Source organism: Nilaparvata lugens, chromosome 13, assembly GCF_014356525.2.
Source record: "Nilaparvata lugens isolate BPH chromosome 13, ASM1435652v1, whole genome shotgun sequence".
Classification (NCBI taxonomy): Eukaryota; Metazoa; Arthropoda; class Insecta; order Hemiptera; family Delphacidae; genus Nilaparvata; species Nilaparvata lugens.
The window spans coordinates 29,626,555-29,639,829 of record NC_052516.1 but is presented as its reverse complement, the minus strand read 5'-3'; the positions used below and the strand labels follow the sequence as shown (position 1 = coordinate 29,639,829).

Here is a 13,275-nt window from a genome sequence, read left to right as displayed (position 1 = left end):
GAGTAAGCGTTTTGCGACTGTATCACTTGGACCTTGAAGTCAAATTTATTTGGAAGTTAATTTAATTGATGAAATAATGTATATTCAATTTATCAAATATACAATCAACATATAGTTGTTCTACTAGTCAAATATATTAAAAGTTAATTTAATTGATTGAATCTATATTTGCTCTATCAGTTAATCTACTACGACAGTTGTAATTATTACACTCTGATTCTTATCTAGTATGTCTATTTCCTACTATCTACCGTAATATAAACACAGTCACACTAGAAATTTTGTTCTGTTTATAGTATTTTAAGTCACAAGGATGTGAAGAGGCCTTTTGCAGGCGAGAACGATCTTTCTAGTCGAGGCGTTAGCCGAGACTAGAATTTCATTCGAGCACTGCGAAAGACATTCACGTCCAAGTAACTCACACTATTTTTTGTCATAGTAATATAGAAAAGAATAATTGAGAAACAGAAAATATTACCTGCTTGTACTGACATTACTACATGCATTCTATAAACATAGCCTAGTTTACAAGCTTCGAATAAGGAATTTCATGATTGTAGTTGACAAAATTTCCACCTGGAGCAATAGAAGGCGGTTTTCGTACAAGTTTTGCCGTTCCTAATTCGGAACTAGGAGACATACTCGACTGGAAAGAAAACATATGATTTTATTACAGTATAGTATACTGTAATGAGAATTATATCTTCCTCATTCAAATCACAATCATTACAAATAAGAACTTCATCCAACCCATTTTCAATCTCGAAGTTACTAACATGACAATATACATCCACTTCATTTCAAACATAATAATTACAAGAATCAAAATCATCAGAAATAATAGCATTATCTAAACAATTCTCATTTTCAAACTCATTTCGATTTCCAATAGTTCTTCAAATTCGGGTTCCATAATATCATTAATTACTTGCACCTGTCCAAATTTCCACTCATTCAAATACTGACATGATAATTCATATTTCTCAATATTTTATACAATTTTACAATAGTACTATTTGATAACATTATAATCTTTCAAATATATTTGAAGACAAACCTCTTAAAATTATCCTGATAATCCGAGATTCATGCATATTCGAATCTACTTTTCTACATAGGGATAAGACTCGTGCTACAAAATCTCTGCCATCTTCGTCAAATTCCATGCTACAAGTATCTAATTCCTTTCTAGTTCCACAATTTGAGAGGAGATCGATAGAAATTAACCAATTTTTCTTTCACTGGCATATATTCAAATTTGTCCTGTCGAGTCAAATCATTCTCAATAACGTCAAAATATTTCTCAGCACTTCCTTTCAAACAAAACCGCAAGTATAATAAATTATCTTTTTCATCCCAACCGTTCGCTAAGGCAACCTTTTCAAAATAGTTGAAAAAATCATCAATGTCAAATTCTTCATCTTTTCCATCAAAAAATTTCGGTAATAGTAACGGTCTAAGTTTTTCCATTGTTAATCTGTTCCAATCCAATTCTATTCAATAATAAATAATAAATTTCCAATTAATCTGGTTTCAATAATCATAAATTCTCCATATCTCAAATATCGATATCTCTCCAATAATAATAATATTATAATAAATATTTCTCAGCACTTCCTTTCAAACAAAACCGCAAGTATAATAAATTATCTTTTTCATCCAACCGTTCGCTAAGGCAACCTTTTCAAAATAGTTGAAAAAATCATCAATGTCAAATTCTTCATCTTTTCCATCAAAAAATTTCGGTAATAGTAACGGTCTAAGTTTTTCCATTGTTAATCTGTTCCAATCCAATTCTATTCAATAATAAATAATAAATTTCAATTAATCTGGTTTCAATAATCATAAATTCTCCATATCTCAAATATCGATATCTCTCCAATAATATAAATTTATCCTATTCAATCATATCTTAATAATCATAATTTCTCATCTCATCATAAATATCTAATTCTTTCTAATAAGAATTGATAATAAATCTTGCAATCGTACAAAATCTTCATTGTCATAGCTTTTGCAATTCAAATCTCAAAATCAATATAATCGTAAATCTTCCAATATCGTGAATCTCAAAATTAATCTGTTCAATTATAATCATCATTCTCCATCCGTTAAAATCCATTATTAGCAATCAATTTTTTGTTCACAATATTCCAATTCAATAAATCCTCGAAATTCATCCTACAAACTGTTTTTACAGTCCCGTAAGGTTCAAACTCAACTATTTCACCCATAATTTCACTGAAATAAAAACATATATTTAATAATGAAAAATGCAACCACAAAAATTTAATCTTCAATGAGGTAACCGGAAAAGTCCAAATTTTAAAAGCTGGATTAAAAACCCTTGAGCCTCCACCAAATATGTAAGCAATATGTGTCTTCACCGAGTATGTAAGGGTGGGAAAATGAAAAACAAGAAATGATCGTACAGGTTTTTGATAATTAAATCGAAACAAATTTTATGCACTTCCAATCTTATTTGTTATATCCTGAAGAAGGACGAATGAGTGTGTCAATTTCGTTGTGCAACGAATTTGACCTGTAAAGATGTTCAAAGAATATGTGTTAAAAATTTGAAGGTGATTGATCAATACTTCTTTATCAAGTTCTTGTAGAGCATACAAACAGACGGACAACGCTCGTTCAATAATGGGAAAGCAGATGTTTCGGGTGAGGAAAGGAATCATAGAATAGAATAGAATAGAATGACTGCCTTTATTTTATACCTGGAAGGGCGAAGTTAGGGCGCAGTCGGCCCTCTCTTACACTTAACCTTCAAAACGTAGATAGTTGTCAGAAGAAGAATTCAAATGTGAAATTAATATTGAAAGAGGAAAAACATGAAACATATTATAGGCTAATATTAGACATGATAATATGAGTAAGCGTTTTGCGACTGTATCACTTGGACCTTGAAGTCAAATTTATTTGGAAGTTAATTTAATTGATGAAATAATGTATATTCAATTTATCAAATATACAATCAACATATAGTTGTTCTACTAGTCAAATATATTAAAAGTTAATTTAATTGATTGAATCTATATTTGCTCTATCAGTTAATCTACTACGACAGTTGTAATTATTACACTCTGATTCTTATCTAGTATGTCTATTTCCTACTATCTACCGTAATATAAACACATTCACACTAGAAATTTTGTTCTGTTTATAGTATTTTAAGTCACAAGGATGGGAAGAGGCCTTTTGCAGGCAAGAACGATGTTTCTAGTCGAGGCGTTAGAATTTCATTCGAGCACTGCGAAAGACATTCACGTCCAAGTAACTTACACTATTTTTTGTCATAGTAATATAGAAAAGAATAATTGAGAAACAGAAAATATTACCTGCTTGTACTGACATTACTACATGCATTATATAAACATAACCCAGTTTACAAGCTTCGAATAAGGAATTTCATGATTGTAGTTGACAAAATTTCCACCTGGAGCACTAGAAGGCGGTTTTCGTACCAGTTTTGCCGTTCCTAATCGGAACTAGGAGACATACTCGACTGGAAAGAAAACATATGATTTTATTACAGTATAGTATACTGTAATGAGAATCATATGTTCATTTGTTCTACAATCAGCTGTTTACCGGCTTGATTTCATGGATGTAAAACAGCTGAAATCGAATGACTATGACAAAAACATTATTACAATATCATCGTCGGTGATATTGAAATAAGGTAACAATCTGATGCAACTAAAGTTCTCGTGCGTTTATGTTTTAGCCAACTTTTGAGATACTCAGGTACCCAACCACCTGTTACTAATGCTACTATCACTCACCCTAATGTCTTTCTTACTTAACTGTCCCCATAGTATATAATATCTGTAGAGGGATTCACTTGAATTGGTCAGCATTGGTTGATGGGAAAAACATTCATGTAATTCATAAAGGATGCTGACATTTCAACCGAAATGATGTACTGGAGGAGGAGTTTAGGATTGACGTTGCTGGATCGAATCAGGAATGATATAATAAGAGAGAGAATGAGCGCAAAAAACACAATAATGGATGTCATTGGAGAGAAACGATTAAAATGGTATGGACACCTGCGCAGAATGAATGAAGGAAGACTTCATTTGCAAGTATGGAATTGGGTACCAGCGAACAGAAATAGGCGTGGAAGACCGCGAAAGAAATGGGTATCCAATGTCCACATTCAAATGGAGAGTATAGGTCTCTTTGAAGGAGACTGGATAAATAAGGAAAAATGGCGATAGGGGTGCGAGAAGCAACATAACTGAGATTGCAAAAACTCGCTATATATATATATATATATATATATATATATATATATATATATATATATATATATATATATATATATATATATATATATATATATATATATGCTGACATTTGGAAGTGAAACTCAATAGAAGACATTTTACATTGTGGAGGGGGAGGAAGATGATTTTTCTTCTAGATCTAAGGGGGTGTGGACCTTGGGGAGAGGAGGTGTACCTTATGATGATCTTATCCTTCATATTATTCAGGAATACCAAATCCCTTCCCATATAATTAAGGTTCTCATGGAAGCGATACCTAGACATCTCCATTTTTCAATGTGAGAACTCCCTTAAAACTACAATGGTAGACATTCTCTAGAATGGTGATTGTAATGGCAATTCTCTGGATCGTCTGAGCCAGCTGAGCAGAAACCTCCCAGGAAGCAAAGGCTCTCAAGATTCATCAAATTCAAATTCATCAACAAACAATCTACAACTGGAAATGCAACCAATTTACACGACACATCGACACCCGCAATGTGATATTAGAATCACATATAACTAGAATAGAACAAACGAACGAGCACAACTGGTGTAAGGTACAAGTAGCCTACAAATGGGCCATCAATTGGATTGTAGTTTGTCATTAAACAAACATAATTGATTGTCAGCTAATGAACGAATTCCAACAGGCAAGCTCCAGCATTTAATGTTGGTCATTGTCCCAGCCTAGCCTAACCTAACCTGACATAACATTGCTGGCCATGTTTGTTTGGAATCCAATAACCGCGAACTGACACGTCACGTGGTTGTGGCCAAATTGCAGTCGATGTCACCACAATAGGTGCCCAACCTAGTATTGCCCTAGTTTTGCTGTTTAGTGTACGGCAACGGTGTCGAAAAACTTGATTGAAACTACAATAGATTCCTTATGGTGGACATTGATTTAGTTATTTTCAATGGTTTGTTTTTATGGTGCTCTATTGGTAAAGTGTACGGAGACGGTGACGTAAAACTCTATGAAACTTGTATTTTTTCATAGATTCTCCATGCTTCTCAAACTTTGGTCCAGTTTTTCAGTTTCAGTGTAGGCCTACAGTGACAGAGATCATAAAAGGAAAAGAAGTGCATCTCCAGCATTCCAGCTTATTTGAGGGCCACATTCATAGCCGATTATTAAGAGAACTTCCAGCTTAGTAGAACTTACCTAGAATCCAATAACAGAAATCAAACAACGATTTTATAGTAGCTAGTTCAACGACTTTGAATGGGTCCCAACGCTTGACTTGTAACGTTATCAAGAATTGTTCATAAATAGATCTCTAAATGATCTCTAGATCATTCAATAAAGCTTTTTGGGAGTTATCAAACTGACTGTCCTTTATGCGCCGACTTTATCTTAATGCGCTTTATTTATTCATTTTATTTATGTTTTGTATCTATTTTATTTCATCCACTGAACTCCTAGAAAAGGGTTATATGGATTTGTCAAATTTATACTACAAGGAAATGTGTGCTATCCTCTTAAACCTCCAACAATATTCATTGAACTCATCCACTGAATATGGACCAACGGACAGCTCCCAATTCTCAATTGAATTCTGAATTTCCTTCCTGATAATTCTTTCTAAGTGGGATAGCAACAGGTTGTACATTCGAATATCTGATCTCCGTACACCTCGTTCATACATGCTACTCCGGTGTGCATCCTCTCTCTCTCTCTCTCTCAAGTTACTTTTTGTACCTGGACGAGTATCTATGGAATGCTTCACCTGTGGACATTTGATATGATTACCTCTTTTTACAACTCTGAACAGAACTGCGGGGTCAAAAATAGTATTTCAAAATTTTCCCTCTATAAACCTTCCATGACTGGACTAGAAGTTTTCAAAAAAAATATATATAGTAGATAGCTAATGATATTTTAGATTCTCTTCCAAATTTTTACCTTGGAATAGTAATGCCATTATAATGTGGGCCTGACTATAAATACGATAATGAGAACTTCTCTCAGATATCCATTTACTACAAGCAGGTAACCCGTGCTCCGCAATGGCACACCCACTGAAATCTTGGAAAATTTTAAATATGTCTATCCTCGGTAAATCAATCAATCAATAATTTTATTCAATTCAACACAATATACATAAAAGAAATCAGAATACGAAATATCACAGTCAAAAATAAATTTCTAATGAAATACAAAAACAGGCTTCATGGTGGGGTGAGCTGAAAAGAACGCTGGGGAAATGAAGAGTTTACATGAAAAATTTCAAGTTAATTAGTCTATAGTGAGGTCCACGTTTTAATGGCAGAGGAGGAAGATAGGAGATCAATGTTGCCGATCCTCGGTCTTGTCAATGCCTTATATAGACGGTACCTGATACAGGTTTATTGAAGTAATAAGAATTGTTCATAAATAGATCTCTAAATGATCTCTAGATCATTCAATAAAGCTTTTTGGGAGTTATCAAACTGACTGTCCTTTATGCGCCGACTTTATCTTAATGCGCTTTATTTATTCATTTTATTTATGTTTTGTATCTATTTTATTTCATCCACTGAACTCCTAGAAAAGGGTTATATGGATTTGTCAAATTTATACTACAAGGAAATGTGTGCTATCCTCTTAAACCTCCAACAATATTCATTGAACTCATCCACTGAATATGGACCAACGGACAGCTCCCAATTCTCAATTGAATTCTGAATTTCCTTCCTGATAATTCTTTCTAAGTGGGATAGCAACAGGTTGTACATTCGAATATCTGATCTCCGTACACCTCGTTCATACATGCTACTCCGGTGTGCATCCTCTCTCTCTCTCTCAAGTTACTTTTTGTACCTGGACGAGTATCTATGGAATGCTTCACCTGTGGACTTTTGATATGATTACCTCTTTTTACAACTCTGAACAGAACTGCGGGGTCAAAAATAGTATTTCAAAATTTTCCCTCTATAAACCTTCCATGACTGGACTAGAAGTTTTCAAAGAAATATATATATATAGTAGATAGCTAATGATATTTTAGATTCTCTTCCAAATTTTTACCTTGGAATAGTAATGCCATTATAATGTGGGCCTGACTATAAATACGATAATGAGAACTTCTCTCAGATATCCATTTACTACAAGCAGGTAACCCGTGCTCCGCAATGGCACACCCACTGAAATCTTGGAAAATTTTAAATATGTCTATCCTCGGTAAATCAATCAATCAATAATTTTATTCAATTCAACACAATATACATAAAAGAAATCAGAATACGAAATATCACAGTCAAAAATAAATTTCTAATGAAATACAAAAACAGGCTTCATGGTGGGGTGAGCTGAAAAGAACGCTGGGGAAATGAAGAGCTTACCTGAAAAATTTCAAGTTAATTAGTCTATAGTGAGGTCCACGTTTTAATGGCAGAGGAGGAAGATAGGAGAACAACGTTGCCGATCCTCGGTCTTGTCAATGCCTTATATAGACGGTACCTGATACAGGTTTATTGAAGTAATAATAACTGTTCATTCTAGTTTAAAATAATCAATTATATTTTTTCAAGCAAGAAATTATATTTTCATAATTTCATAGTCAATTTTCATAATTGAGATGGAATATTTTATTAATTAATTATCAATTCTACATTGTTAAAATACGATCTGGCAACAGAGAAAAGCGAGAAAGAGATAGCACTATCCGCTTTGTTGGATGATAGACAAGGATAGCAATACCATGCTAATCAAACACTGCCATCATAACTGGACCTCAATAGTATTTCAGACGTTATGACGCGTCTTTGTGAATTTCCTATCCCGTACGTGTATGAGCCAATCCTTCCTCTACTAGTCTATATTATTACAGATTCAATATAAAATTATTTACTTCCATCATTCTTCTGCTCCTCCTACTTTTCCTTCACTTTCTCTCTATATCTCTCCTCTTCCACTCGTCCTTTTACTGTTGATTCTCTTCATTCGCGCATGCTTACTGAGCGGGTTGTTAAAGTTTATCTGATAACTATTATCAGTGAAAGTTGAATGTTGAATCGGCACAACCCTTTCGAAGAAGAGCAGAGTCAACTGGATCTTTGGAGACGCACCACACATTCAGCACACATCTATTCCATTGCAAGTTATCGCATAATAATCCAGTGGATTGGTCAAGATGTCGGAAAATGAGTGAGTATTGATTGATCGAATCACAATATTTATTCAGATTTAAATATTAAGTGTTTTGTGAAAAGTTCTGAAACAGATTTTTATTCCTGTTAGAAGGATAATTTGATAATATATGTCTCATAAGAAATCTTAATTGTATAAAAAAACTACTTTTCTATAGCTCAAAAGCTTTGGGCTAGCTCAAAAATTTAAGACCGCCATCTTAAATCCAACTTCACTTTCTCCAAATAGGAAGGTGATCATATTATACATGATTTCGGTACATTCGAGAGAAAGTGAATGGCGGAAACCGCACATCGATATCTCAAACCGATTGAAAGTTATTCGCATTTGAAAATACAAATAAATCATGCAAAAATGAAATAGATTTGTACAGTATATAAAAATCTGACAGTTCATACTTTTCAGCTCAAAGTGTTGAATATGTGAGTAGATGCTGCTTTAAGGCAGTCGCACCCAGATCGTAATCGGACGGACGGCATGCATCGGACGGATCGGACGATTATAATATAATAATATATGATTTTTCCAATAAAAAATTTAGAAATGATTGAAGTTTAGAAAAACTCTGAATTCAAATATGACACTATTAATTGAATTCATCCATTATGCTATTCAATTCAATATCAGCTGATTGTTGGGCAGAGGTGTCAGCACATTTGTTATGTTGCGATCGGGTTACTGATCAGTACAGCTCTGAAAGCTTCTATTGGTTTCAATAGCACGTCAGTCGACCGATGGAACGGATGCGCACGAGCTCGACCGATGGTTTTCGTACGCAGTATAAAACGCATGGTCCTGACCGTGCGCATGCGTGCCGTCAGTCCTGCTCCGTACGGATACATGGAATATAATAATAATAATATTTATTCATGCATGTACATTTTACATTAAATGTTTCGCATTTGTCAGTTACAATAAAATCATACAATCTGTCGGGTCATCAAAACCTCCGTGAATATTTGAAGTCCAAAAAATAAAGATGGCATCATCTTAACTATTTGAAGTATCGAGAATTTCCACTGGTAGTGCGTTTAAGATCCTTCGACTGACATGCTCTGGCTTAGCTTCAAAAAATCTTGTTCGATGAGGTTGGAGTCTCAGCATATTCCTTGCCCGTGTGTTGTAGCCATGTACGGTAGCGCCTGTAGTCCACTCGTCCTTGCGGGAAAATCCATACAATGCAGCCTCCAAGATATACAGACATGGCAACGGCAGGATCTTAGCTTCCCTGAATAACTCTCTGCATGGGGTTCTTGGTGGCTTCCTAAACATCATTCTCAGTAGCCGTTTTTGCACTCTGAAGGCCATCAATGAAGCGGGTGCCGCACCCCAGAATATCAGGCCATACGTTAGAGCTGGCTGGAAATATCCATAGTACGCTATTCGAACTATTCTCTGGTCCACCTCCCTTATCAATCTTGATATTGCAAACCCCGCTGCATTGAGCCTTTTTACCACCTGATCAATGTGACTGTTCCACTTCAGTCTTACATCAACATTGATTCCCAAGAATCCACATTCTTCCACTGGCATTATACTTGTTGCATCCACGGCAAAATCAAAGTTATTGGGTGTGTCTAAATAGCCAATATTGAAGCTCATATACGATGTTTTCTTTACGTTGACTGTCAACTCATTAGCCTCACACCACTCCTTCATGCACTTGATTACTTTTTCTCCTTCAATTTTCAATTCTTCAAATGTATCACCTGTCAGTAGGAAATTAGCATCGTCAGCAAATAATACACTGTTTACGGTTGAGGGTAATTTTCCGGGCAAGTCATTAATATACAGTGAGAACAATATCGGGCCAAGTATAGTTCCCTGCGGCACTCCTTTTTCCAATTGGCGGATTTCTGACCGATATTTGTAGTTGATGATTCCCCCATTTCTCTCTTCAATCTCAACTAATTGGGACCTTTGACTAAGAAAAGACTTCAGCCATTCAAAAGCCAACCCTCTGATACCATAAAAATGAATCTTCTTCATCAGAGTTTCATGATTAAGGCTGTCGAATGCCTTTTTCATGTCTACAAAGAGTCCTAGAGCTTTTTTCCCTTTGTCAAGTGAGTCATATACTTGGTTAATGAAGTCATTTACTGCAAGGATTGTCGATTTTCCCAAACGAAAACCAAATTGACATTCAGACAAAATCATATTATTCTCCAGGTAACTGGATATTGTTTTTTGTGCCAATTTCTCAAATATCTTGGAGAAGGGGCTCTGCACTGATACTGGCCTAAAATTGGCTATTTCATTTTTTGCACCCTGTTTATGAAGGGGAATAACTCTGCCTAATTTCAAATGTTTAGGGAAGATTCCTGATCTGAACGACGTATTCACAAGGTGAGTCATTACACTCTTTATCGGCTCGAAGCATTCCTTCATTAAAGCACAGGGTATACCGTCAACGCCACTCGTCATTTTATTTTTTATTTCTTCGACAGTAGCAGAAACTTCATCTTCAGAAAAAGTAGGAAAATTCTCTAATGTTGAGGTTACTCTGTCAGTATTTTCGAGCAAAGTTATTGAAGATGTAGAGCCCTTGAAGTTTTTTCCAGAACATGTGTTTATGAAGTAATCGTTGAAGATATTAGTTTTGTCAAGTGCTGAATCAACTAGGACGCCATTTACTGAAATTGGATAACTCTTGATCTCGTTTTTTGAAGTCACATTTTTTATCAACTTCCAAACAATTTTTGATTTATTATTCGAGACTGCCAGTAAATTCCCTGCATGCTTGTTTTCGAGTAAGTTATTTGATACTTAATAAGTTTTGTCAAGCAGTTTAAACTGTTCCTATACGATGTTTCTGAAGGACGGCTTTTCACAAAAAGTTGCAAATCTCTTTTTATATTACAAAGGTATCGAATCAGAGGCGAAGACCATTTCAATTTCTTCCTACCCTTAACACATCTCAAGTAAACCACTGGAAATGACTCATTATAAACTTCAAAATACATCCTGAAAAAGTTATCGAATCCCTCATCTGCTGAATCATAATTTGTATTGAGAATGCTTAACCAATCGACTCTCTTCATACGATCTTTAAATTGTTGTTTAGCATTGCTAGAAAATATTCTGGTTGCGTAGAGGTCCTGTGAGGTGTGACTTACGACTGGAATTGAGAAGTTCATCAGTTGAGCATAATGATCAGAGAGGCCCAATTCAACAAGCTTGACATAATCATTCATTATCATAGGTGAGATGAAGCATAAATCAATCTGGGAAGAGGAAGATCCGGTCACTCTTGTACAACCTTTTATGATGCTTGTCAGACCATAAACTGAAAATAATCTCTCTAGCTTTTTCTTCTTACTTGAATTTCCCAGAAAATCTACATTAAAATCTCCTACAACAATATAAGCTTCAAACTTATTTGCCAGGCTGAATAGGAGCTCTTCTAGCTTGTCGATGAAAATCATGAAGTTATTATCTGGGGGTCTGTAAATACATATGACAGCATATTTCATGTGTTGAATCATTGCCACCTCAAAATCAACCTCACAAGCCTGTTTTAACTCCAGTATTGTAGCTGAAATTCCTCTCTGGCATAGATTGCTACTCCTCCCCCCTCTTTCTCTTGTCTATTAAAAAATGAGATTAGGTGGAAATTGTGAATTTTCACACTATTTTTCTCTTTCAGCCAAGTCTCTGTGAAACATAAAAAGTCAATCAATCCCGATGTCTCTCTATTCTCCTCCAAGTTCTCCAGCTCAACAGCTAACTCATTTGTTTTATTTCTCAGGCTTCTTACATTATAATGAAGCAGTTTGAACTGAACTTTCACTTCTCTCTCTCCTGTATTCTGACCACATAAATATATTAAATTATTGATGTTGCTGCCCCGCTGACCTCTAAAAAATTTCTACTTCTTGAAGACTCTAACAACTCGATCACTGGCATTCTTTCTCCAGCATTCTTGCTTATTGAAGGGGTTATTGTATCTCTCGTTAATACGGTGCTTGAATCTCCTGCTCTATATGACTCAGTCTCTGCTTCTTCTCTAGTCAAGTGTTTAATTAGCTCTTCAACTAAAAACTTCTTTCCGTTTTGATTCAAATGGAGTCCGTGTTGTGTGTGTAGCCTTCTATGCACCGTCCATAGACCTATGACACTTATTGACTGATTTCGGAAATACATTGGGAGACAATGGATTACTCTGTTTATTTTTTTAATTGACACGTTTTCTCTAGATTTTTCTGACAAGTCATACCTATAAGGTATGGTCGTAATCAAAATATTTGTGTTTGCATATGCCTCGACCACCTCAACCAGTTTAGCTATATAAATCTCTAGATCCCTTTGAGTGAAGCATTCATGAGCCGAGTTTGTACCTCCTACTATTATCAAATAATCCTCAGACTTGAACCTCTTTCGATCAGAGCTGGATAACATTCCATCAGCAATACATTCAAAAGGTGCTCCTGTATAAACATGAGAGAGACAAGTCACGGTTTTCGGTAAACGTGGTTTTAGTAGCTCTCTTAAACCTTTACCATGACTATCCGACCAAATGCCTATTAGCTTGGGGTGATGTTTTACCTCCTCTGCTGTTGACGCCATAACATTTGATGCTGTTACATTCCTAGATACAGATTGCTGCATTAAGTCATACATGCTCTTAGACAATTTAGTTAATTCATTTTTCAATTTTTCCATCCGTTTGGCGTTCCTCTGAATAGCTTCGTTTTGTTTTCTCACCTCATTCTGTATTGATTTAAGCTCATCTACTTCTTTTTTATTCCGCTCAATAAGTTCATTCTGCACTTTTCCAATATTCTGGCTGAAATCAGGAATTGAATTCAATGAATAGTCGACCTCCAAAGGAAAATCTAGTTTAAAATCCACTTGTGT

The 13,275-nt window shown here is 35.1% G+C and overlaps 1 protein-coding gene across 1 annotated transcript in view; it reads left to right on the top strand.

Moving 5' to 3' along the window:
- Positions 1–8,174: 8,174 nt before the first annotated feature.
- LOC111056087 (pickpocket protein 28-like) overlaps positions 8,175–13,275 on the top strand; it is a 42,082-nt gene continuing 36,981 nt past the window's right edge. Inside the window, exon 1 of the mRNA XM_039440273.1 lies at positions 8,175–8,415. Within this exon, the coding sequence (XP_039296207.1) occupies positions 8,402–8,415 (14 nt within the window). The 5' untranslated portion in view covers positions 8,175–8,401. The remainder of the gene's footprint in view (positions 8,416–13,275) is intronic.